We start from the raw sequence: 24963 nt of genomic DNA on the forward strand, positions 1-24963 counted from the left end.
TATCATCATGAGAAAGAGAGCGAGCGAGAGAGAGATTCTTTTCCAGTGGTCTCTTTTTATATTCCAAGGGCCTGTTATGTTCATTTGTTAGAAAAAGTATATAGTCTTGATGCAAATATTTTTGTAGTGTACATCTAAATTCATTTGATTACTATATGGGTTTTAGTATTATATTCGAGGCTGCTTTTAAAAACTCGGTTAATATTCCTAGGATTATTTAAATATGTATGCTTATCTTCTGTGTGCAGGCTTATCAGTAACAGCAGAGCAAATAAATCCTCATGGTTCCACTGTACAGAAAACAGAAAGTAGAGTTGAAGAAGCATTCCAGAACAGGCAAAAAAATGCAATGACAGTTTGGCAGAACTCTGCAAATAAATGTGCATGTGAGTAATTCAGATTGTTTAATCAGACTGCAAGTGTGGCAGCAGCCAAGACATGTATACTGTTCTTACTACTGGAGAAATAGTTATTCTTCTCAGTGTCTTCTTCCTCAAAATAAAGCAGCCTTACCACTGCTACCTGTATTGGTTAGTTTTTATAAATTGTCTTCTTTTTATGACAAATACTTTTCATGAGTTTTAGGTGACGCCATATATAGGTGATGCTACATGAGGTCCCTGAAGAAGTATGGAAGAACTTGGGACAGAGACTTTTTCACTGAAAACTTAATGCATCAAAATTGATTTGGATTTTTTTAGGGCAGGGGAGAATGCATGTATTGCTTCAACAGAAACATTGTAATTTCATCTTAGAGTGTTATTTATATCACTGTAACTACCCATAACTGGATATTTTAAAGAGAAAATGGGATAGTACTATCCTCAACAGCTTGAGGATCAAAAGTTTGGGTAGAGGGTGGTGATGAGATGCACATTGCATGAATGGTTATATGTACATTAGCTTTATGCATAGCTCCTCTTGGTACCTGAATGTATAAATGCGGGGAAGTGATTGATGGCATATTTCCTTGAACCCTGGAAATGGATAAGTACAGTGGTACCTCAGCTCACGAATGCCTCAGTTCACGACCAAATCGGGTCACAAACAAAATTTCATAAAAATTTTGACTCAGGTCGCAAACTCCGCATTGGGTGGTGACTGCGATCACGGCCATCCCCCCCCACCCCCCCCAGTGGGGAGATGGCTGCGATCGCAGTTGTGCTTATGCAGGGAAGACAGGCACAATCGCAGTTGTGCTGGGGGGGATGGGGAGATGGCCGAGATCACACCCGTCTTTCCTGCATGAGCATGCCTGTGATCGTGCCTGTCTTTTCTGCACGAGTGCAACTGTGATCTCGGCCATCTGCCCCCACAGCACAATTGTGCCCGTCCCCCCCCCCCACAAGCACACCCATCTCCCCCCTCCCCGAGTGCATCCACAAGCATGCCTCTCTATGGCTGTGATCATGATGTCCGGGCTGGTGCTTGGGGGGGGGGGGGCGGAGATGGCCACGATCTTTGTCGTTCTTTGTCAATTTGCTTCAAATTTTTCTAATTAAAAAAATAGTTACAGAATGGATTAACTTTATTTACATTGAACCTTATGGGAAAATTTGACTTGGCATAAATTTGACTTGGCACGATATGCATAAAGACAACATGGACTTTGCTTATATACTTGTATAACACTCTGACAAGGCAGTGGGATGGGATGAAAAGAAAACTTAGATATTTGTATATGCTGCTTGTTCGCCTTACAAACCTTTGAATGTAAAATGAGTCAAGAACAGTGAGGATCATGCTTGAATGCACGTGGCACCGATAAGGATGCTTTCAGTCCACTAAAGCAACGTTACCTGAGTGTGTTTGTGTGATCAGTTCTTGTTTTTAGAGGCTTAAGCATTGGAAGTGTATTTTTAAAAATGTTTTAGCTATGTTAAGCATACCTAGATTGTTCCTTGTCATTGCCAGTAGATGGTGTCAAAAGCATATTATTTTGCATCATTGAATTACTTGGTAACAATATTTAATTGCTGCCCTCTCAGGAAAGGATCTGTTGTTGAACTACTGCTTAAACATGTCATACTGTATTACATTGGTGAAGCATAATGGCCTAATGAGGTTTTTTTGCTTCTGTTAAGGCCTAGCAAATTGTGTTGCAAGAATGTACATCATATGTATGTCGACTTTCCCCCTTACAGCAGCTTGCATCTTCTCTCTGAGAACAGTCACTAAACAGAGTGAGAGAAAAGTAGAAAGAGCCTGCTGAATATGATGAAGAAATGCCTTAATATCTGTCGTATTGTACAGAAACTTGACAAGTAATTTGCCTGCCTGGATGCTAGACAGCCAGACAGACCTGGAAGGGCAAAGCTTTGAAATTCTGCTCTGTACATGCTAGAAATTCTTGTTGACTTCCTACTCCCCTTCTTTACGTTGCCAACCCACTTATGTGTTTCTTTTCAGAGCTATAAAGATAGAAGCTTGTTTTCTTTTCGAAATGTAAACTATCATTTCCAAACTGTAGAATTATTTTACATTTCTTTCTCAAATGAGATTATGGAATTACAGGCATCTCTGCCTTTTTGCTGCAAACTGAACAATCCTTAATTTGTATGCTGTTGATTTTAATTAAGGGCCATGGCTCAAGTGGCAGAATATGCAAAAAAATATGCTTCAATCTGTGGCATCACAAGGGAGGACTGAGAAGTAATTCTGCCTGAAACCCTGGAGAGTTGCTGCCAGTCAGTGTGTCCAATATTGAGCTAGACAGAGTAATGGTTAATTAATTAACAGATTAATTCATTAACTCAGCTTGGCTAACACACACATGCAGCCCTGGTCAGGGTTATATTGTATGAAGCCAGAGGGGTGTTGGTCATACAACTCTTGCCAAGCCCTAAAAGAGAGCATGGGTTATGTGAGAGTTGTTTAACCCTCACAGAACCCAACCTTGCTGTGTTCCCTTGACACAGCATCACCGGAGGGAGGTGGCTGCCTGTGTCCTGCATGTGCCACAACCTTGCAATGGGTTGTGGTGCAGCTACAGTGTGGGGGGCACTTGCCACTGCCTTTTGAATAGCCCACGATGGACTGCTGTGTTATGCAAATAGCCCCACTGTAACTTAAAATCTGTGCACTTAAGTGGACTCCTGGAGATAGTGGAGGACAGGAGGGCCTGGAGGAATGTTGTCCATGGGGTTGCAATGGGTTGGACACAACTTCGTAACTAACAACTTAAAATCTCAAACTGTAGCTTATTCCTGAACTTCTGAACTAGAAATTAATCTGCTTCTTTGATCCCTATGAATTACTCCTCTGCTGTGATGTGGGGTGGAAAATTTTCCCGAAATGGAACATTTTTCAGTGCATGATTTTTTCGTGGAATATTTTCTATTTTGTGAGTTCATTTGTAACAATTATTGGGCATCAGTTGCTAATATAGTGGTAGGTGTGCTCAGGTTTTCATGTTGTGAATGAGTAGCTATGAGTGTATCATACAGTGTTCTTTGGACTGCTAAAGTATATTAGTATGCCAACAATTTGTGTGTGTGTGTGTGTTTCCTTTTCCTTTAAATAATATAAGGGAAATATGTGCTGTTATCTTCACAGTTTTACAAATATTCCAATAAAACGTAGTGATATAACATTTAAATTAAAATGCTTTACATTTCTTCCTCAAATATTTCAAGTTGGATACTTCTGTATTGTGACAGAAAATTAACACTTTAGAAAATGTATTTATTAAATGCAAATAAAACTAATGTGCTAAATTAGGTCACTCTCTAATGCTCCCTTCTCCAACTCCATGCTGTCGAGATGTTTTGGACTTTAACTCACATCAGCCACAGACAACATGGCTAATGGGTAAGAATTGGAGTTGTAGTCCAAAACATCTGGAGGATACCAAAAAAAAAAATTCTGATGCAGTTTACCTAATTTTGTGCAGGAAAAATTGTACACTTCAATTCGCATAGGATTCCCCCCCCCCGCAATGATTGTCTGACATCTCTGTTTTTCTGAAGCTTTTTAGCTGCAGATTCCCTCTACTCTTGTCCCTGGCAAATGCTTTAATATTACCACAAAGCACCATGTACTGGTGCAGCCTGAATACAATATTTCCCTTTGACAGCAAATGTGAAATTTTAATTCTTTGCTTGGTGGATTTTGTTGCTCCAGAAGATATTTAGAAAAACTAGGTAAAAAAACCTAAGTTGAACTCTAGTTTTCACTTTTGGTAGTGAAATAATAAAGGTATAATAAAGTGTGATGACCATAAATACGAGTTTCAAGTCTTCATGTCTGATAAAGGCAACCCTATATGTCCCATCCTATGGTAGTCCATCTAGTTCTGTCCTTGCGTTGGGTGGTAAAAACATTGTCTTTTCAGAGAGCATTTGGGAACAGTCCGAAGCTCTTTTGGCAGACAGCTGCTGCTGTTTTTTTCTAGCCATGGTTTCCTTTTTTGCTGTGCTAGCTGCCCTGTTTTGGACTGTTTAAGTCTTTTATAGGGGTTTACTGGTTTTTCTATTTTTATTAGCATGGCTAACTGTCTTGGATGAGCTTTGTCATCCAGTATTTTACTGTATTGCAAATAATTCTCATTGATACTATTAAAAGCTTGCCTTTTGCTTCCTAAGCACTTGTAGCTGAAGAAATGTTTGTACTCCTTTGTCTTTCCATGATTTAGTTCGATTACGGAGGAAGTCAAGACGACGTTCACAGTGGGGCAAAGGCATTATTAAAAAAAGAAAAGTAAATAATTTGAAGAAAGATGAGGATGAAGCCAAGTTTGCAGATGACGAAAACCAAGGGGAGGACAGCAAGTTGCTGGAGAATGGGGAACTTGAGGGAAGTACTGACTGCATTGAGGAGAATGGCGAGGAAACGGGAGATCTCTCTTTGACAAATGATGAGTCATCTTGTGATCTCATGGATATACATGGAGATCAAAGACTCAATAATGGGACAGTAGCGAAAGAAAACAATATACCATCCACAGAGGAGAGTTCAAATGAGTCCCTGCTAGTAAGTAACAAGGCTACTGTGAATGCAGGGAATGACTCCAAGGATGAGTCCTCGTTCAAGAGGGATCGTTTAAATGGGGAGGCATCTGAAGGGACACCCATTCCAGGATGTCAGTATGGCAAATGTGATTCACTGAATGCAGTTTTACCTTCTGGCATCCCCGACGTGTCTTCTTCCAAGCCAAATGCAACAATTGATGACCAACTAATAGAAAAATCCGATGGTTCAAACGATATCCCCGAGGCAGAACAGATAAAACTGTCTGGCAGTGAGACACCACAAGGCAACAATAGTGAAAAGAAACTGCAAGGCACAGATACCGAGTCAAAAGAAACTGAATCAGATAAAGAAGGTATGCAATCCATTCTGCTTTGCTCACATATTTGAATTGATATCATTTCCTTGAATTAGCTGCTTCCCCTTTTGGCCAGGAAGTGTTGGCCCAAGTCAGCCCATGGTCTATGTGATAAAAATGAGACTCAGTTTCCAACGAGTGCGGGTGGTATGAGTTTATTTCTTTCCACAGCCTGCCTACCAAAATCACCAGGCTATCTAGCAGGACCTCAGTTGATCCAGTCCATTCAGACAATATCTGCCAAACTAAAGCAAAGTTTTGGATGGTTTTATTTTAGCTTGATTGGAAATTTGGCAGTGCCCAAGGGCTATCCTCCTCCTGCAGCAATTCTCTTTGACTGTGAGGAGGATGAGGCAGAAGAACGGAATTACATGAGAGCCATGCTCTCTTTGCAGCAACATCCTGCAAGAGATACTGGCAAAACCCATTTAAATTCTAGCTATTTTGTTAGCTTCTTTCAAGAATGGGTGTTACCCGTGAAGGATTAGGGACTGCATTCCTTTTTAATTTGAGATGTGGTTTCAGTCCTGTTAGGAGTTGAAGGTCCATTTTTCTGATGTGTTATATTGGCTTTCTAACCTGCAGGTACAATGAAAAATAAAAAACCTCGCAAAGTCGCTTTGACACAGGTTCCAGAAGAGCAGCTGGATCCTGTACCTCCTGTAATAGTTGACCATGACAGATTAATGGTAATGGCAGTTGGCAGTTTAATCTCACATCTTAAAGCCAGCATTTTGTTCTTTATCCTCTGTTTTTCTCAAGTAAGTCTCTGGGTGGTGGGAAGGAGGTGTCCAAGACAGGGAATGTGTTCCTCTCACTGCCCAGGAAGGCAGGGATCACATGATTAGTGCTCTATTGGAAGGAAAGGTAGGTCTTTTGGCTTTGGCAAATTCATTTAATTCGCTGAAAGCTGAACCAAATTATTGGCATTTTAGAGCTATTGCTCAGTAAAAGCAAACTGAGAATCTCTTGTTATCTAGGTATTAAATCCCATCCTCCCCTTGCTAGTTCAACTTTTACTCTAGTTCAGTATTTAGCTGAGCATTTTTCTTCCCCTCTAAGAAGCCTGGCATTTAGGCAGTGGCCTTCCATAGCGAGTACTTCACAGCCCAGTTTTTAAAATACTTTTCTTTTTAATACAATTAGGTTGTCACATAACCAGCCTGATCTTGCTGTGTGATGATATAATCAAAGGCAGATTATTCTAATTCAGAGTGTAGTAGTACTTGATTTCACAACAGCATTGCCTGGTAAAATAGACCCTCTCTGTCACCGCAGAATCTGTGAAGAAACCTCCATTACCATACTAAAACGGGAATGAACAAGCAACTAATGCTAAATTGCTAAATTTAGCTAAGTGCTAATACTTGCGCTAAACCGTTCCATAGTTTTACAAATCTATTGTGGTAAACCACATCTTCCTTAGCTCTCAAGGCAAAACCCATGCCAATTCCAGCTTCACTCCGGTGGCACTAGATACAGTTGTGCTAGAAATCTGTTCTTTGCATCTGTGAGTCCTTCACTGTTTGCATTCAAAGTGTTAATTAGATTCCCTTCCAATATTCTGAAATGTTTGCCTTCCCTTGTTACAGAATTTACTTGATTTGTTGGTTATGAAAAGTGACAACCTGACAGTTGACCAGCTTGAGAGGCTCTACTCATTGCTTAATCAATGCATTTTCCGGCATCGTAAAGATTATGACAAGTCACAGCTTGTAGAGGTAAGTTTACGCAATGCTGTAGCAATACACTGTTTCAGTTCCTGTTCCTGTTGTGTCCTTGGCACTGGAGCTCATTGCCAAGGAAGGCCCATTGAGGGCCCGTCGTGCTCACTTTCTACTAGCAGCCAGTTTTATTTGGGCCTGTAACCTTTACTAACTGGTTGCTTTTGTTTATGTTTTGCCTGACTTTGTTCCTGTCTCTTTCATCACTATTTTGTTATATGTTACTGTCCTGTTGTTGTCAGTTGCATTGAACTCCATTTGGAAAGGCAAGATACACATTTTTACAGATGCCAAGCAACAATTCTCTGTAGAGTTGAAATGTTTGTTGGTGATTAGAACCACGTTAGAAGGCTTTGCATAATCATCATAATGCATTCTGGGTTTTGGCAGTTCCCTGTGCAGAAAAAAATGTCTAGCCTTTAATTCTATCACTTCTTTATATTTAGAGTGCAGTTCTAGGCATGTTTGTACAGAAAATAGGCCCGTAGGCACCAGCATTCCTCAGCCTACTGGCCGATGGGACCCACATATCTTAACATGCAGAGGATTGTGGTCCGAGCTAGTGATGGGTGAGCAATCTGGTTTGGGGTGGAAATCCCCCCGATTTTCTTGGCTTGGCTCCCTGGACTTCATCTTGCTCTCTCTCTGCCCAAAGTCCCATCTCTCAGCAAGTGCTTGCATGCGCATCCGGTGGAAAGCGAGTGCATAAGGCTGGTTTGCACACCCACTGCCTGTGCACCCGCCATGTAAGCCAAGTTCTGCTGTTGCATACTGCTTCCAGACCAGTGCTGAGCATGGGAAAAAGTCTGGCCTGAACTTCTCATCCTAGTCTGAGTCACCTGAAGATGGATCTATAGTGCTAAGACTGATGACATTCTAAGATGTGACATCTTCCTATGAAATGGCTTTGCAAATAAGAGACTATCCAAGTTTCAACCAACCAATGACTTCCTTGCACATTCAGAGGGAAATAGAATGCATAGTATGCAAAAGTTCAAAATGTCATTTTGGGACATATCCATGCATGTCATTTTTGGGGAACATGGAAAGATTCCCCTTCATTTTGCCAATGAGTTTATACATCTTAGTTTTGGTTCCGATGTTGCATGATAACCTGATCCAAAACTAGTTAAATCAGTGAAGTTGATTTAAGCCAGGCTAAATATAATTGTAATTGGCTGAAATCTGAGTAAAACTTAATTAGCGACAGTTTGAACTGTAATAGTTCTCTGTTTTTGCGGCATCCTGCAAAGTGTGTCTGTGTTCTTAAAAATTAATTACAGAGACCTCTGCAGTTTAGCTCTTTTTTTTAAAGGTTAGCCAGTTGTCTGCATAGTGCTAAATAATCAGTGCCCCTGTCTTCCTTCCAGGAGATGGAAAGAACAGTTCATATGTTTGAAACATTCCTGTGAACTCTTCGAGATGTGCGGGTTTGTCTTTTCATAAGCTGCTCATGGGAGAGCCATTCTTCTGAGCCATTCGATTTCCGGTTGCACCAAGTATGTGCCGAGCCTTGGTCTTAACACGCTCGCTCTTTGTCTCTCTTTCTGTTATGAATTTGGTGCTATTGTCTCAGGTACCTGAAACCAGCCAGCCTACAAGAACCAAACAGAACTTCATAATATTTGTATCTTAATAGAAATAAAGAATATAATGCCACAACTTGGAGATTTTTGGTGCTACAGAAACTGCTCTCATTTCTGCTGCCTATATGCATTATCTTAGGAGAAGCTTCAGGCAAAATGCCACAAACTGGATAGAGCAGATCTAACTGATTGTTTCTTTAAGTGGGCAGCTCCTAAAATTTTACTGTTTTCTTTTTTTATTCTCTGAGGTGATGGACAGAAGCCTGTTTTTAAAGCTGGCAGTGAAGAATTGTGGTAAAATGAATTAACTTTGGTATACAATAATGTGAAGATGAGGCTCATGTGAGCTGCCTTCAATGTGCCTTTTTAGTCAGAGGAGGAGGAGGTGGGAGGAGGAAGAGGAGAAGGCTCTTAAAATGGTTGGGATTGTAGCCAATGACCGAGTTAGAAAGTTCTTTTCAAAAGCCTGTGTTCCCAAAGAACAGTTCCAGGTTCCCACACTGTTGAGTGGCAGCCAGTATTACATTTTCACATGTCTGTGTTGCTCTCCAGAAACAAAATTATAGAAATAAGCACGTTATCTCAAAATGATAAAGTGAATTTATTCCAAAAGTGTATTCGTTTTGAAAAAAAAAAAAACTGTGAAAAATTCACAGTTGGTATTAAAGGTGGCTGTAGTTGCATTTTTGATTTTAAGTGTTCCATTTTATTCCTTCAGAGTTTTTAAAAACAGGTTTCTTTCTAAACTTCCATTATTTTGGAAGCTAAGACTTGCTGGGTGGCCATAGACAGAAAAGACAATTTTCTGCTGCAGTCCTTTAGCCCTCTGTATATATTAGACCAGGCTCATTCAATACAATTCATACTGAGCAGTATTAATGAGAAAATAACGGAATGGCCTTTAATTTTGTTTAGCGTTGGAATCCTGAATTGGGCTGAGAAGGTTGCAGATCTCTAGAGTTGATGATGTGATAGCAGTTTTCAAACTCATTCCTTTGAAAGATAAGGAGAGGGATGCTCCAGGCAAGAGGAAGGCTGCTATAGGCCCAGTATCAAGCAGTCTCTCACGGTTTGCTGTTAGAACAACGCATAGAAGATCAGATGGGCAAGTGTCATGGTTGAAATAGTATCCATTGAAAAACACGAAGCGAAGCTGCAGGCATGTCTTTTCCCAAATATGCAACTCAGTATGTTTTGTTCTTAACAAGCAAAAATGGTCGTGGACTACTGCAGAAATACTCAGCTACCTCAGCTTTTTGTATTTCAACTACCAACGAGTGTTTACGAAAGGCTGTAAACCGCTTTGCTACCGCTCACATGCTAAAGCTAAGGTACTTGTGACTCAGTGTGTAGCTCATAGTACGCCACTGCTGAAAAGCAGGCTCTGGCCTCGGGCTGCTGCAGTAATCCAAAGTGCTTTCCCCAACCACACTCCCCCCCCCCCTCAGTTATTTTCTATAAGCCTTCTAACTCTAAGCCTCCCTGGGCCCACCCCAGATGCCACTTGTTCAATTCCTAATATGCATTTAGTCACACACTATTCTAAACACAACTCCTGTAGAAATGCTGTATTTTTAGGTGGGAAAGTGCGATTAAAACAAAAACATTTTGAAGTAGTACTTCATCCATTTTAGAAATTTGATTGTGCAGACTTCTCATTTTTCTGTTAGTATTTATTGCCATTATAACTGTTTAGGATATTTTGCTGTCAAATCCATTAGCATTTTGTATTTTGATGGAAATTGTTACAAAACTTTGAGATTTGATGAAACGAAATGTAGCAGATTTTTTGTAGCAAGTTTCTGGTAAAATAATTTTTTGCAAGTCTCAGGTTCTTGCAGCATTTTTAAAATATTGTAGTTCAAAGATACTTTTGTTCAAGTAGCAGCAGCACTTGTGAAAAGAAAACTGCATACATTTTTAACAGGTTGCTAAATTTGTACAAGTTTAAATCCTTTAAATATAGTTGTCAATTAATTTGAAAAGAGTATGTTAAATTCAAGTCCAGCATTAAAAATGCTTCCAACTGGTCAGTTGAGGGGGAAAAATCTTAGTAGTTTTTGAATGTTGATAAAAAAAAAATTGAGGAACTGCCTCTAAATGTTATAGGTTTTTCAGAAGAATTAGCTTATATAACTGTGTTAGTGGGCAACATGAATAAAAATTATATATTCACCCTTTTGGCTCCAAAACCACACTAAAAACATGTATTGCTTTTCTTTACCAATAGCATAGTGGTTGTAGAATTAAACTCGTTAATCTCTTCATGTTGTCAAGTCGTTTACTATCTGTATTTCTGTTGTTATTATTTTGCCACATAAAACTGGCAATAATCTGTACAAATCAATTCTTGTTTCTTGTTATGAATATTACCAATGAACTCCTGTGCAAGGCCTTATCCTAGGGCCAGATGGAGGTTAAATTTCTGTGGGGCTAATGATGGAACCGCTCGAAGATGACCATGGCTTTGGAGTTAATTGTGTTTGCAAGCTTGAATTTCACCTGTGATTAATTTATGTTTTGTGTCCTTGATATTGTTACTTGAGTTTTCTCATATGCCAATGTATTTATTATAGGATTATGGGTGGTTTGTTTTTGTTTTTGCTAATACCTTGTCTTCCCATACTTTTTTTTAAATTTGGAGGTTAATTTTTGGCTTTGTTTGAAATTTTGAATGGCAGGTCCTGTAGCTGTTCATCTTCTCTCTCTCTCTCTCTCTATTTTTTGGTGTAAATTCAACATAAGCTTGAATTTCAGTGTGTACCTGCTTCTTTTTCTATATTGTACATTGGTTTACTTAGGGAATGGGGATGTTGTTTGGTTTCATTTATGTGTGTCTACTTTTTAATTAAGTAAACTTACTTCATCAGCTATGATAAAATTTGGATTCTATAAGTTGTATTCAAAATTGTGTTTCACTTGATTTTTTTGGCATCTTGACTCCATTCTGCATTAGTTAAGTAAATTATTTAATTTTTTGAATTTCTGGATATTTTGAACATCTTACTGTAATTTGTAATATAACTGCTGTGAAATACTTGAATAAAGATGGCAAGTAAAAATTCTGAGTGTCTTAATGGTCTTTGCAGTTCAATGAAATGTTAATCTTAGGACTCTTACTACTTAGAAATTAGAACTTCATGTCTACACTTGTTTGGGCAAGAGAATGTTGACTTGTAATTGCAACATATAGAGAATTTCTATTGGCTGAGATCCAGAGCGCTACTTTAGGCATGCCAAGAGGCTCAGATGCACTTAACTGGTTTTTCAGTTGTCACTTTCTCCCTGTCGCCTCCAACTAATTTTGAAATCTCCCTTGATTTTAGAAAAGGCTCTCTACAGTTTATTAGAGGGGGATTCTCTGCCCCACATTTAATAAAATTAATCTTAATATTCTGTAGATCTTAGTGGTTATGTATGAAGCATCTGAATGAAGAAATGCTTCTTTTGGATGAAAGTGCAGAGCATTAGTGTTACCTCTGCAATCAAGAATCAGTTCTCTGCTGAATTTCAAATCCTGCAGTAAGGATATGTAAAACATTTTCTTAATTGACTATTGTAAGCATCAGGGTTAGTATGAACATAACACTGTAGGTGTGGGGAAGAGAACCATATACAGTACACCGAGTTCCTTGAAGGTAGAGTAGGGTACACATTAAGAACAACTTCCAGTCCAGTGAATGAGGAGAGGTTGAGCAGGATCCAGATGAGGACTTGGCTTTAATTTAACAGCAGACTTTTCCTCTATTAGGTTTAGTTATTAATACAAAATTCAAACCATGTTAGTGCATTTAGCAGATTTTCTAATAGGAATAAGTGTGTTGCAACAAAGCATCATGGGCAACTAGACATGGTGGGCTGTTCCATTGTGTGAGCACATACCACTTCCTGAAGGGAGGCTGACTTTTCTGCTGGTGGTTCAGTCTACAGTGGGTTGACACATTGTCTGAATCTGGGAGAGCAATTGCACTGTGATTTGTAGAGATTGGCTAGTGAGCTGCTTGACAAGAGTAGCAACTCCCCTGTTCTTGCAGTGCTACCTTGCCTCTGCCTAAGTGGCACTTTTTAGTGACCCTCGTTTATTTCCTTTTTTTTTATTCATCCCCCCACCCCCAAATATTGTGCAAATGTGCTCATATTTTTAATTCTTATTTTGGTTAGTCTTTCACAAGCTTTCTTACAGCTGTTTGATATGCTTAGTCTTTACTAGTCAATTTCTTATCTATTCTAGCTGAGGGGAAGCAGAGTAGGAAACATACATGGAAATTGACACGGTGAGACTACATCCAAGCTAATAGAGATACAGCTGCTAAGGACCAATTACTGTCAGTTGAAAAGCTCCAATAAGTAGGAAAAATTGGCTAAAGAAGCTCCACTGAAGGTGTCAAGGGAACAGCTCTCCCACTTTGCAGTGCAATCCCTTCTCTTCTAAATATCAGACTGACAATTCTTTTCTGTACTTCCCTGAGCCTCCAGTTATTCCAGAAAGGGAAGATACTGGGCTCCCACTGTGCCTCTATTCATGGGCTGCTTTTCAGACCAATTACTGCTGTGGTTACTGCAGTTATCGGACAGGGAGAGGGCAAATAACACACAGTGACAATGATGATCTGTTGAGTATGCTATGGAGTTGTTTCAGGAACAACCTACTTACTATTACTTATTGTGGAGTTGGAGTGGGGGGTGTCATAATGTGTGAATGTCCCCATGTTTTAGCGTACTCACAGGGCAGCTTAGTGTGCTGTAGGAAGGTGTGTGAAGTAACTGGTTTGATTAAAATAGCTCATTCATTGCTGAATGAAAATAGGAGTGGTTTTCACCATTTGAAAATGATTAAAATATATAATGCAATATAAGATAAGAGAGAATGGGTGCTTTTTTTAAAACTGAAGTGTTTGGATAGCTATATGTTAACATGTCTATTTTATGATATGCTTCAGTGTATCAGGTTTTGTCCAGAGCAGATGAGTTGCACTTGAAGTCAGTATGAAAAGCTGATTGTGGTTAGCCTGGGATCTTGTGAAACAAGTATGCCCATCAATAAAGCAAGATTTTTGAAGTGTCAGCATGTACAGGTTTCAGAAGTACTTTGATAACTAGGTGCCCCCAAAAACAAACTATTTTGATGGTACATACAGTGAGTTGAAGTAATACCCTGCAGAGGATTTCAATTAATATGCTCCACGGTGGCAGTTGTATTAGGATGCTTCCAGATGGAAGGTATTATGTTACTTTTCCATCCTTTCCTCAAGTGATTTTATCAGCTGAAAAGGTGGAAGAAGCTATGAGAAAATATGGGGGGTTATGAATGGGAGATACAGTCTGGAGCCTGTAAAATGTCATGAATGGGGCAGAGGGTTGCAGTAGAAAAGCATTGTCTGGTAGGGCCCTTTCTTTGTTGCAGCTGAAGTGGTACCTTAATAGGTTTTTATGGTATAAGCTATCACTGACAACACTGAATACTTTCTGCATTTGAATGAGGCAGATTCTAGTCACAAAAGGCTCAGCCATTGAAAAGAAAGCCAAAATAAAACTTATCCTTGCCTCAGGTGGCATATGCAATGTGACTAGGAACTAACACAGGTTTATCATGAAGTGCATAACAAAGCCAAATGAACCAAATATACCTTGTCAGCATCAGTGGTTACAGTTAGAAGTGTCCAGGGCAGTATGCATAAAGGAAACCAGGCATGTACCTGGTCTTCAAGGAAAATGGGTGCTGTCAAGCTTTCTGGTAATGTTGGAGAACTGAATTAAATGCACACACCCTTCTTTCCCAGATGAATCCGTTGTTATTGGCTTTGTAGTAAGAGCTGAAAGCACTATTTTGTATCCATTGCCAGGATAAAAACGGATGTAGACATTTATCTCCAGAGACACGAGACCTGTTAAGTGGCCTTGGTATGTGGTTTCTAATATTGCAGGCTCTGTACATTCTGAATTGCATCAAAGGCTGTTGAGGTCATTGTCTTCTCTCTCTCGTTTAATTTCATCTCTCCCCCCCCCCCCCCAGCTAAAGTGCACCTTTGGCAGCCCATACTTGAACTTGAAGTTTAAAGCTTTGGTCAGCAAGAATGAGAAATTGGGAGAACTTCCCAAGTTGTGAAGATTTCCTAAAATGAGTAGTTACTTTCAGCACCGTTATGTATGTTTGTGGAGAAGATAAGACTTTATGAAATGTAAGCCAGGATCTTGGCCCTTGCTGCTTTAATTAGCTAGAAGTAGCCATAGAATGCGAAAGGGCCAAATGTATGCTAGTCAAATTCACCCTTCGTATCTCAGAATTGTAAGCTTTCTTTAAATGAAGTTGGACTGTGCAACAAAAAATACTCATATAGTAGGATGATCATATTTGCAATAGTTGCAAAAACAATCTAAAATAGACGTCCAGTTGTCCAGTTTACAACTTCTAGCAGAGGCTTCTATGAGCAGAAGGGTGCGGGTGGCAGGGGTGTGTGTGTGTGTGTGTGTGTGTGTGTGTGTGTGTGTGTGTGTGTGTGTTGGCAAATTCCACTTTTCCCAGCCTCTGTAACACCAGTGTAAATGTCCTCCAATCTTCTGAAGTAGGTTTTCCAGAGAGGGGGCTGAAGAAAGGGCTTATCAATAAAAATTGCCTTTGCAACTTATGGAAGCCTCCACTTCAGCAGAGGTAGCACAATTTGATATAGCCTGCCACATTTCTGGTTCGTAGTCATTGTTCAACTTCCATCTCTCGATTTCTGTTTTTAATTGTCAGCCATTGAATGGGTAATTGTGTTTCCTACACTATTGCATGTAATGTGCCATGAATAATACATGGCCACCTCTGTCTGGGGGGGCATAGCTGTGATAGCTATGTGTATATCATCCCTAGATGTGAAGTCACCCACTATAAAAACATGGTAAAATGAACTCTTGCAGCATCCAAAAGCATATTTCAAGGAAGTACAAAATTACTCTTCTATTTAGACTTGGCCATTCATACTCCAGTGGCAAGGGTAGAGCAGTTGTCAGCCCACTATGATGACAAATGGGATTTAACAGTCTAGATTTCGTACTGGCTGACAAGCGACAGCAGGCAGTCAACATTTTGGAAATGGGGCAAATAACCTTTTAAAGGAAGCAGACAATTTGCCTTAGGAAAGGATAGTCTCAACAAGAGGTGAAAGGATGTTTAGAATTTCTAAAAGCTTTTAAAGAATGACTGCTGCACCTCTTAGTAGGCTGTGCATATGATTCATTTATCACAGGCCTTCTGCCAGGTTCCCAGAGGAAATCCAGAATAATTTGCACATACAAGCAAAACCAAAATATCCTCTGTCTTGCTCATCTTACCAACTAGTATTGACTTGTGCTGAATAAGACCTCTTCCCCAGTGTTGATAAGGTTGCCAGCTCCTTCAACTCACCCTGGGTTGCTTCAGGAGTTGAACTGGAAAGTCTGCTAGTTAGCCTGAGCCACTGCACAGAAATAAAACTGGCTGCATGTTAAGGCTGCAATGCTGTGTGATGTTGGAACATAAACACCATATTTTTTTCTGGGCAAACCTAGGCATTCTACAAATGTTTCACTGCTGATACAATCCATCTAGCCAGTGAGGCATTTGGCTTGTAATTTATTCCCTAATTCAGAAATCTACAGCTAACCCATGCTGTCCAAACCAACCTATTTGAAAGTTCTCCAAGCATTGTATGGGATTTTATTAAAGGCTTCCAGTTCTAATATGGTAAAACAATAAGGCAGCACCAATTTGTGACTGCAAAATAAAAGCTTGGTGATGTCTCGCTGTGAAGGCAAAGATCACTGTGACTGTTGATGGAAAATCTGTGTTCTGGATGTTCAGGGAAAAGAGTGGCAGAATAGCAGCTGCTCCAGTAGCTAGCATTCATGACATTTTCCATTAACTTTAAAGGTGTTTGCATCTATGGCTGGAAGGTAGCCTGATCATGAATAGTGCTGCTTCCCTGTTGGTTTAAAAAATAGTCCAATTAATGCTTAAACTAGATCTAGAAATAGATTTATTTTTAACAAGAACAGTAAACATATATACAATATCATTACAGAAAACCCTGTGTTTTTAGTATTCACAGAAACAGCCAGTTTTCCTCCAGTGTGAGAAAAGAACGAAGATAAATTTGGAGATGTTGAATGCTTAGCAAGGGTTACAAACTAGCACCTCCTTTGGAGGTAGACACATACCAATGCTAAAATTCAACCTGCCCCAGGTAGTGAGGTACTTGTGCCCCAACCTTTCAGGTTCACACTTGCACCATGATTGACAAAAATACTTCACATGACTTGGTTCCTTCAAAGAATAATGTAAAACTGCCTAAGTTTTAACATTGCTGTTCATGTGAGTGATTTTAGCTATTTTATTGTTTTGCTGCCAAAATGAACAATTCTTTTGAAATACGGCAAGATACAAATTTCATATTAACATCTGCTTTGTATAAATTTATTCTTAACAAAATAACTTCAGTGTGATTGGCCAGCCATCTGTAGTATGTTTATCCAAAACTTTCCAATTTAAAAAGAAAAGTTATTTGGTATCAAAATCAACTCGCCATTGACTGTTGTTTTCTGGCTGCTTAAAAGTCAGGGTAAGGCTATGATTCTAAGCACACTTGCTTGGAAGAGAAACATTTTGAAATCTATGAAGCTTGCTTCCAAGCAGCTGTGTACCAGAATAAGAGTGAGATGTTTTGCATGCCATGGGGATGTCGCTGCACACCACATCTCATCCCGGGAGTGTTTAGGTGTAGCCATGTTGCAAGTTTCCTTGTGGCAGGCACAGCAGCTGTACCCATGAAGTTGCTAAGGATTTAAGAGCTCTCATCCCCTGTGAGCAACATCCTGATGTCACTGATTTCGTTGGCAAAGGTCTTAACGAAGTTAGCCTTTCTTCCTCTTGTCTACAGAATCCGGCACCCTGTACCTCTAATGGAATACACCGTCTTTCTAATCACCAGGGTGAATTTCAGTGACAGCTCAAAGACAGGTGTGGCCATGGTGTTTCTAGCTGTTGCAAAGAGAATCGGCACTGGCTCCATGGCTCTGGGTCAATCATACTATATAATATGCTTGCTGTTACCGCTGCAACCCTGTTATCCCAGTTTTCTCTCATCTGATCTGCTGCATTTACAATTTTATAAAGAAATTTTCACATCGCAACTCTTCTCTGAATATACAATATTTTAATACACATATAAAAATATAGCCCTGCTGTGTATATACTTACAACTCTACAGAATAACCTTTGTCCCCACACTCACTCTCTAAACCTGTATACATATAACTTAATGCATTTTCAGTTATTGTTAAACCTGTATAGTGAGAAGCCGCAAAAGCATTATCCTTAGAAAAGCAGCTAATGAAGCCTTTTGAGGAGAGAAGTTTTCCTTAAAACTTCCGTATATATTTGGGGAAGGGAAGGGGCCAGGGGAGAGGAAAAGTCTGAAAAAATAGGATCTTTTAGATTAATCTGACAAAAATATAGACAGTGGCATATATCCTGGTTAGTGGACCGTCTGTCACTCAGTGGTGATAGCAACCACCCACGTAAGGCAATGCCTTAAATAACCGTCTCAAAATATGGAAATCCAACACAGAACTTTCAATTCTAAACTCTGAATAGATAAATAAAAGTTTAATAAAAGTTCCTAGGTGCCTCTTGCTTTACAGAAACTTAGCTGTCCTTTTGTTCATACAGTAGAAAAACAGTAGAAAGGCAGAAACAAGCCCTCCTCACGACCACACCTTCACATTGGCATACGACTTCAGAAAACCTTTTCATTAAAATAACATGGAATGCTAGTCGACAGACAGACACACATCTATCCTTTATTAGCTCTGCTCTAAGGAGCTGTAATAAACGTTTGTTCTGATGGAAGACGGACCTCAACCTATGCAGTCTGTCACGTAAGTTCTTTCTTTCAGTCATTGGTATTGAAAAGCAGGCGTTGGTTGCAAAACAGAAACTTCACAATCAAAGTGGTAAGGGCACTTTGACCTTCATTTCTTAGAGCCCCGATGCTTAATGTGTAGTAGCCAAGCAAGCCTAAACTACAGAGTTGTTTCAGTAAGTATGCCTGCTGTCAAGCAGTCTATCACAGATCCTGTTTTCCCTCCCGTTAAACAACATGTGGGGAATGCTATTGCACCTGGGTAGACCAAAAGCCTGGATTGCTAGTAGTACCACTGTGACATCTAGTGGCACGCTCGTGTTAAGTCACGCTCTCGTACATTGCGTGGAACTGTCTGCTCTTGTTCACCAGAAGGTGAGGATGATTTTCTACATTCAATGTAGAGATTACTTGTAATTTTAGACAAGATGTTCATCGGTTGCATTTCCTCAATTTTTCTCTGCAGGACAGTTTCTTTTTCTTTCCTGCTTTCTGTAGGCAACAGCCAGTTCGATATCCAAGTTTTTGTTGGCATCACCCACTCTGAATGTACTTTTTAATTACTACACAGCCATGCCGGAACACAGGGCATGGCATATTGGGTAGAAGCGTCCATATGTTTGTCTTGGGGTCATAGGCTTCCATGTTTCCCAGGGCAGGGCCTTCACTACTGACAATTCCACCAGTGGCATAAATTTTCCCATCAAGGACCACAGCACTGTGGAAAGAAAGAAAAAGATTAACAAGTTAAGAACGGTTCACTAAGTACTCACTACATTTATTAACCTAGCCTTCAGTTGGGAAGAAAAGCTTGAGTGGCACAAGCTTTTATCTCCAAAATCAATGGCAGATAGGAAACTGCACAATACATCTTAATGAATTTTTGGAAGTTGCCTGCTCTGGAGAAAGTATCTCTCAGGTTTAAAATCGGGCACCAACTAGCCCTGACTAGGTCCAGCAGGGAGTTAATAATGCAGTCAATGTGTCTTACTGGGATACTTCGTATGTCACTACACAGAGATGCAAATGAAAACAGAAAATGGGGAACAGCATTCAGTCTTTGCTACTGCTGACTGATGTTCCAGTGGGAGCATCTTTGTCCAACAGGGTCAGCTAGAGCAGGGTGGGCCATAGCTGCTCCTGCTGTAGCAGTTGATGCCAAACTTTGTAGACCTCATTGCTTCTGAAGAATAAATGCATTGTTTCCAACAGTGAAGCATAAGAGTAGAAATAAAGATGATGGTGATGGTGCCTCTCTAAGGCACTGGGACCGCTCCGCCCACCCCATGGTAGGCCTGACCTGTTTCACCTCCTATTGATATGCTGGACATCCCATTAAAGGAAATCCAACCCATTCTAATTGAATCAGCAGACTTTATATGGATTCCATGTACAGTGTATCACAGAAGTGGTACACCCCTCACATTTTGTAAATATTATATCTTTTCATGTGACAACCCTGAAGAAATGACACTTGGCTACAATGTAAAGTAGTGAGTATACAGCTTGTATAACAGTGTAAATTTGCTGTTCCCTCAAAATATCTCAACACACAGCCATTATTCTAAACTTCTGGCAACAAAAGTGAGTACACCCCTAAGTGAAACTGTCCAAATTGGCCATTATTAGCCATTTTCCCTCCCCGGTGTCATGTGACTCGTTAGTGTTACAAGGTCTCCGGTGTGAATGGGGTGGAGGTGTGTTAAATCTGGTGTTATCGCTCTCACTCTCATACTGGTCACTGGAAGTTCAACATGGCACCTCATGGCAAAGAACTCTCTGAGGAGCTGAAAAGAAGATTTGTTGCTCTACATAAAGATGGCCTAGGCTATAAGAAGATTGCCAAGACCCTGAAACTGAGCTGCAGCACGGTGGCCAAGACCATACAGCAGTTTAACAGGACAGGTTCCACTCAGAACAGGCCTCGCCATGGTCGACCAAAGAAGTTGAGTGCACGTGCTCAGCATCATATCCAGAGGTTGGCTTTGGGAAATAGACGTATGAGTGCTGCCAGCATTGCTGCAGAGGTTGAAGTGGTGAGCCTGTCAGCGCTCAGACCGTACGCCGCACACTGCATCAAATTGGTCTGCAGGGCTGTTATACCAAAAGGAAGCCTCTTCTAAAGATGATGCACAAGAAAGCCCGCAAACAGTTTGCTGAAGACAAGCAGACTAAGGACATGGATTAGTGGAACCATGTCCTGTGGTCTGATGAGACTAAGATAAACTTATTTGGTTCAGATGGTGTCAAGAGTGTGTGGCGACAACCAGGTGAGGAGTACAAAGACAAGGGTGTCTTGCCTACAGTCAAGCATGGTGGTGGGAGTGTCATGGTCTGGGGCTGCATGAGTGCTGCCGGTACTGGGGAGCTATAGTTCATTGAGGGAACCATGAATGCCAACATGTATTGTGACATACTGAAGCAGAGCATGATCCACTCCCTTCGGAGACTGGGCTGCAGGGCAGTATTCCAACATGATAACGACCCCAAACACACCTCCAAGACGACCACTGCCTTGCTAAAGAAGCTGTGGGCAAAGGTGATGGACTGGCCAAGCATGTCTCCAGACCTAAACCCTATCAAGCATCTGTGGGGCATCCTGAAATGGAAGGTGGAGGAGCGAAAGGTCTCTAACATCCACCAGCTCCGTGATACCAACATGGAGGAGTGGAAGAGGACTCCAGTGGCAACCTGTGAAGCTCTGGTGAACTCCATGCCCAAGAGGGTTAAGGCAGTTCTGGAAAATAATGGCGGCCACACAAAATATTGACACTTTGGGCCCAATTTGGACAGTTTCACTTAGGGGTGTACTCACTTTTGTTGCCAGCGGTTTAGGCATTAATGGCTGTGTGTTATTTTGAAGGGACAGCAAATTTACACTGTTATACAAGCTGTATAGTCACTACTTTACATTGTAGCAAAGTGTCAGTTCTTCAGGGTTGTCACATGAAAAGATATAATAAAATATTTACAAAATGTGAGGGGTGTACTCACTTCTGTGATATACTGTATGTTCTAGCACTGAGTGTTTCCTTGCACACACTGTAACAAACTTATTCCCTGCCACTTTACACATTTTGTAGCTAGTTGTGAATTTAACATATGAATTAGCAAAGAAGAAAGCAATGTTAGAGAAATGAATGAAGAGAGGACTGAGAAAAGTGCAAAGCCATTTCAACATAACAGTATTTCAGAACTATTTTGTGGTTAACAATCAACCTAGATTAGTATTTGCTTATTCACATTAAAATTGTTTTTTTTTTTTTGGCGGGGAAGGAGGAGGCAATTTTGTGCAGATTTATAAACAATTTGTCTATAGGTGTCTCTTTCAACTCCAGAGGGAAGGATTTTAAATATAGAGAAGGAAATGATGACAGTTCTTGAGCTAGCCTTATGATGAAAGGTTAATTGAATCAATGGACTCCTGCATTTGTTATCAGTAGGCAAGGTAGATGTTTGGTTCCAAATGAATATATGGCGCCGTGATGTGTGTGTTTTTTTTTTAAATCACAGCAATTTTGGATTCTTTAAGAAACTCAATACAGGATCTACCAAGTTGCCTTTGGGGGAAAGAGAACACGCATACTAGCTAGTAGCTACTAAATGATTACAGAGGTCACTAGCAATAGGTTGCTTATTTCTGTGTGGAACAAAAACCTAAAAGCCAGTCCTTGCTAGTCCAGCCTTCTGTTCCCACAGAGGCCAAGCAGCTACCCCTGGCCAATCCTGACTCGCCTCCCTTTCCTTGTACCCACTGCATGGCCTGACTGTTTGTGAGTGAGCTTACAGAGAAAGAGAGAAAAGTCAGAGATGTGGGAGAGAGAAAACAAATGAATGCAAGTGCAACAGCACAGACAAGGGAATGCCACATGCGCCCACATGCGTAGGATACGTGGGGAACAGAGTATTCATCTCCTAGTGGAAAGCACCCAAACAAATGCTGCAGATGGAGTAGTATGTCTTTTGTTTGCTCATCCTCACTTTTCCAACAGGAAGACAGACAAAAGATGCTATCAGCTGGTGCCATTCTACTTGCAGGAGAGAACAGCTGAGAAAGCAGACTTTCCCGCTGCATCCTCTCCCAATTATTTGGGGTGTGTGTGTTTGGAGACCATCTGGAGAAGATGGAGAGTTCATGGGGGGGGGGGAGTTCAGAGAAAGAGAAAACATGAGACTATTTTGGGTTGGATCCAGTTCTTGTCCAATTCAGCCCAAAATAGTTTCAGTTGCTCACAGATTGCTAATAAAATTCAGGACTCTGAGCACCTCTTTGTTTTCAGCAGCTGTATCTTCTGAAAAGTGGAAATGGATATTTCTGGCATGGGCACATAGCCATGCAGGCAGCCTGGGCTTTACTGGACCACAACCAAGAGGGAAAGAATCTGGGGGCAGTGGGAGAGCCCCCTGGGTGGACTTAGTCAAGCCCTCTTGCTGCTTGGGTTGTAATGTCAACAAAATGCTCACAGGCACTCCCAGGTATCCATGGGACTCCTTTCTCCATGGAATTGGTGTCTATAAGCTGCATTTCCATTGCTAGTGTTTAGCCCAAGGAAAGACAATGTTTGGTCCTCCAGATGTTTTGGCCTACAACTCCCATCATCTCTCAGTGTTAACTATGCTGGTGTGGGCTGATGGGTTAAAACATGTGAAAGGCTGCAAGCTGCTTGCCTCTGGCTTAGCATGATCATTGGGTTCTTCAAGCAGGACCAAGAAGAGTAATAGCTGCTATGCATTTTAGCAGAGTAAGTATCTTTCTATGTTCTGGGTGCCATGAAACTTGTTTTAGCAGACCAGGTACAACAGCATTTTTTTTCTGCTACTGTGCTTGAGGAAATAGGGGTGGTGGAGAGAGAGAGAGAGAGAGAGAGAGAGAGAGAGAGAGAGAGAGAGAGAGAGAGAGAGAGGCAAAACAGTAGCACACAGGTCCTTTTTAGGGACACTTTGGTCCCCTGCCCTGTCAGCTTTTGAGATGCCATCCAGGGTCCACGACAATCAGGGTGTCAATTGTTTCTTAATTCCACTCACATAAAGAAATTACATTAACTAACAAAACCATAGAAGAATGAAAGGGTTGAGCAGCTCATTAGCTGTTTTACATTTTTGTGGACAATGAGGCCACAAGCAACGGAGGGTATGAGGGCAATTAGGAAAACGAAGTCTGAAGGAATGCTTGAGGGGTAGTTTTTTTCAACCTGAAGTAATTATCCTCTCCCTGGAAAATTACTTGACACAATCTGTTTGACTATTTTTCAGGCGAAGAGGTGGAAGATCTAGCCTGGTAACTCTCCCAGCCTCCTTCCTCTCCCAGAAGTGACTGATTTATTTCTTGTTATTTATTGTCACCCTTCCACAACCCTTCTTGGTCTTGTAATGACTGCTACAGTTAAAAAAAATAGTAATAGCACATGGAAGGCAACTATAAGCTGGACAATCTGGGAAAAGACCGCCTTCTGCTGGCTTTTGCTCTACTACTTGGAATCAGATTTCTTCTAAAAGGTTTAAATAGCTCCACTGTGCAGCACAGAAGAACAAATGGTGCTGAGAAACCAGAGACATAACCCTGAAAGGTCTTCAGCCAACACAGCATCGGGAAGCCCGGCTGTTTACGTACTTCTTGAACTGTAGCTTTATTAGCTGCAGACAATGAATGGCACTCTGTCCTAGTTCATCAAGAGACATCAGAGCAGCACAACAGTTACAAGTGTGACCCAGAAAACCCCCAATCCATATTTCAGCACAGCCCTGAATGCAGCAAGTCACTATAAGCATTCTAGTTATAATAAAGTGATGATAATATTAGCCCAGCTCACAGTGGGGTCTTAAGGATTACAGAGACAATTATAGCAAACACTTTTGAGTGCTCAGGATGAACCCTCTACAGCTGCCAGTAGTTCCAATATGAGCCTCTGTACCCCGGGAGCTGGAAGGAGGAATTCCAGCCACTGCACAATGCTGGTGAATGCTGTGTCCATTCTCACCCCTCCAGAGACTATGTAGGAACAGAGCATCCACCCCCCCCCCCCCCCCAGAGTTCCCCTCAGAAAAGTGGCGGGCAGCTGTGAGCTATCCAGAGGTTGCCCCCCCCCACCATGGCTCCCTGTAAATTATGCACATACTGAGCAACCACTGCCTTGCAGCTGAAATTTGGAGCAGAAAACTGCACCACAGTGATCTGCAATGCCAAAAGGGTTGAACCTTTTCAAGAGAGCCAGTGTGGTGTAGTGGTGAAGAGCCTGGGACTGGGACTCAGACGATCTGGGTTCTAGTCCCCGCTCAGCCATGGAGCCAACTGGGTGACTTCGGGCCAGTCAAAGACTCTCAGCCCAACCTACCTCACAGGGTTGTTGCTGTGGGGATAAGATGGAGGAGGAGAATGATGTAAGTTGCCTTGAGCCCTTTGTAGGAAAAAGGCAGGATATAAATCAATAAATAAACAAACGTGACAT

At 41.0% G+C, this 24963-nt stretch overlaps 2 protein-coding genes across 3 annotated transcripts in view; one reads left to right on the forward strand and one right to left on the reverse strand.

The window, feature by feature from the left end:
• Window positions 1–11701, forward strand: part of ATAD2B (ATPase family AAA domain containing 2B) — a 79907-nt gene extending 68206 nt beyond the window's left edge. For both annotated transcript variants that reach the window (XM_044445089.1, XM_044445090.1), the window contains exons 24-28: window positions 249–386; window positions 4634–5323; window positions 5912–6015; window positions 6919–7047; window positions 8421–11701. In XM_044445089.1, coding sequence (XP_044301024.1) covers window positions 249–386; window positions 4634–5323; window positions 5912–6015; window positions 6919–7047; window positions 8421–8462 — 1103 coding nt within the window. In that variant the 3' untranslated portion in view covers window positions 8463–11701. The remainder of the gene's footprint in view (window positions 1–248; window positions 387–4633; window positions 5324–5911; window positions 6016–6918; window positions 7048–8420) is intronic.
• A 7350-nt stretch (window positions 11702–19051) lies between these two features.
• The window catches only part of KLHL29 (kelch like family member 29), a 434198-nt gene continuing 428286 nt past the window's right edge, over window positions 19052–24963 (reverse strand). Inside the window, exon 14 of the mRNA XM_044445123.1 lies at window positions 19052–19235. Coding sequence (XP_044301058.1) covers window positions 19052–19235 — 184 coding nt within the window. The remainder of the gene's footprint in view (window positions 19236–24963) is intronic.

This window comes from Varanus komodoensis, unplaced genomic scaffold (genome assembly GCF_004798865.1).
Source record: "Varanus komodoensis strain SLA01 unplaced genomic scaffold, ASM479886v1 scaffold47, whole genome shotgun sequence".
Lineage (NCBI taxonomy): Eukaryota > Metazoa > Chordata > Lepidosauria > Squamata > Varanidae > Varanus > Varanus komodoensis.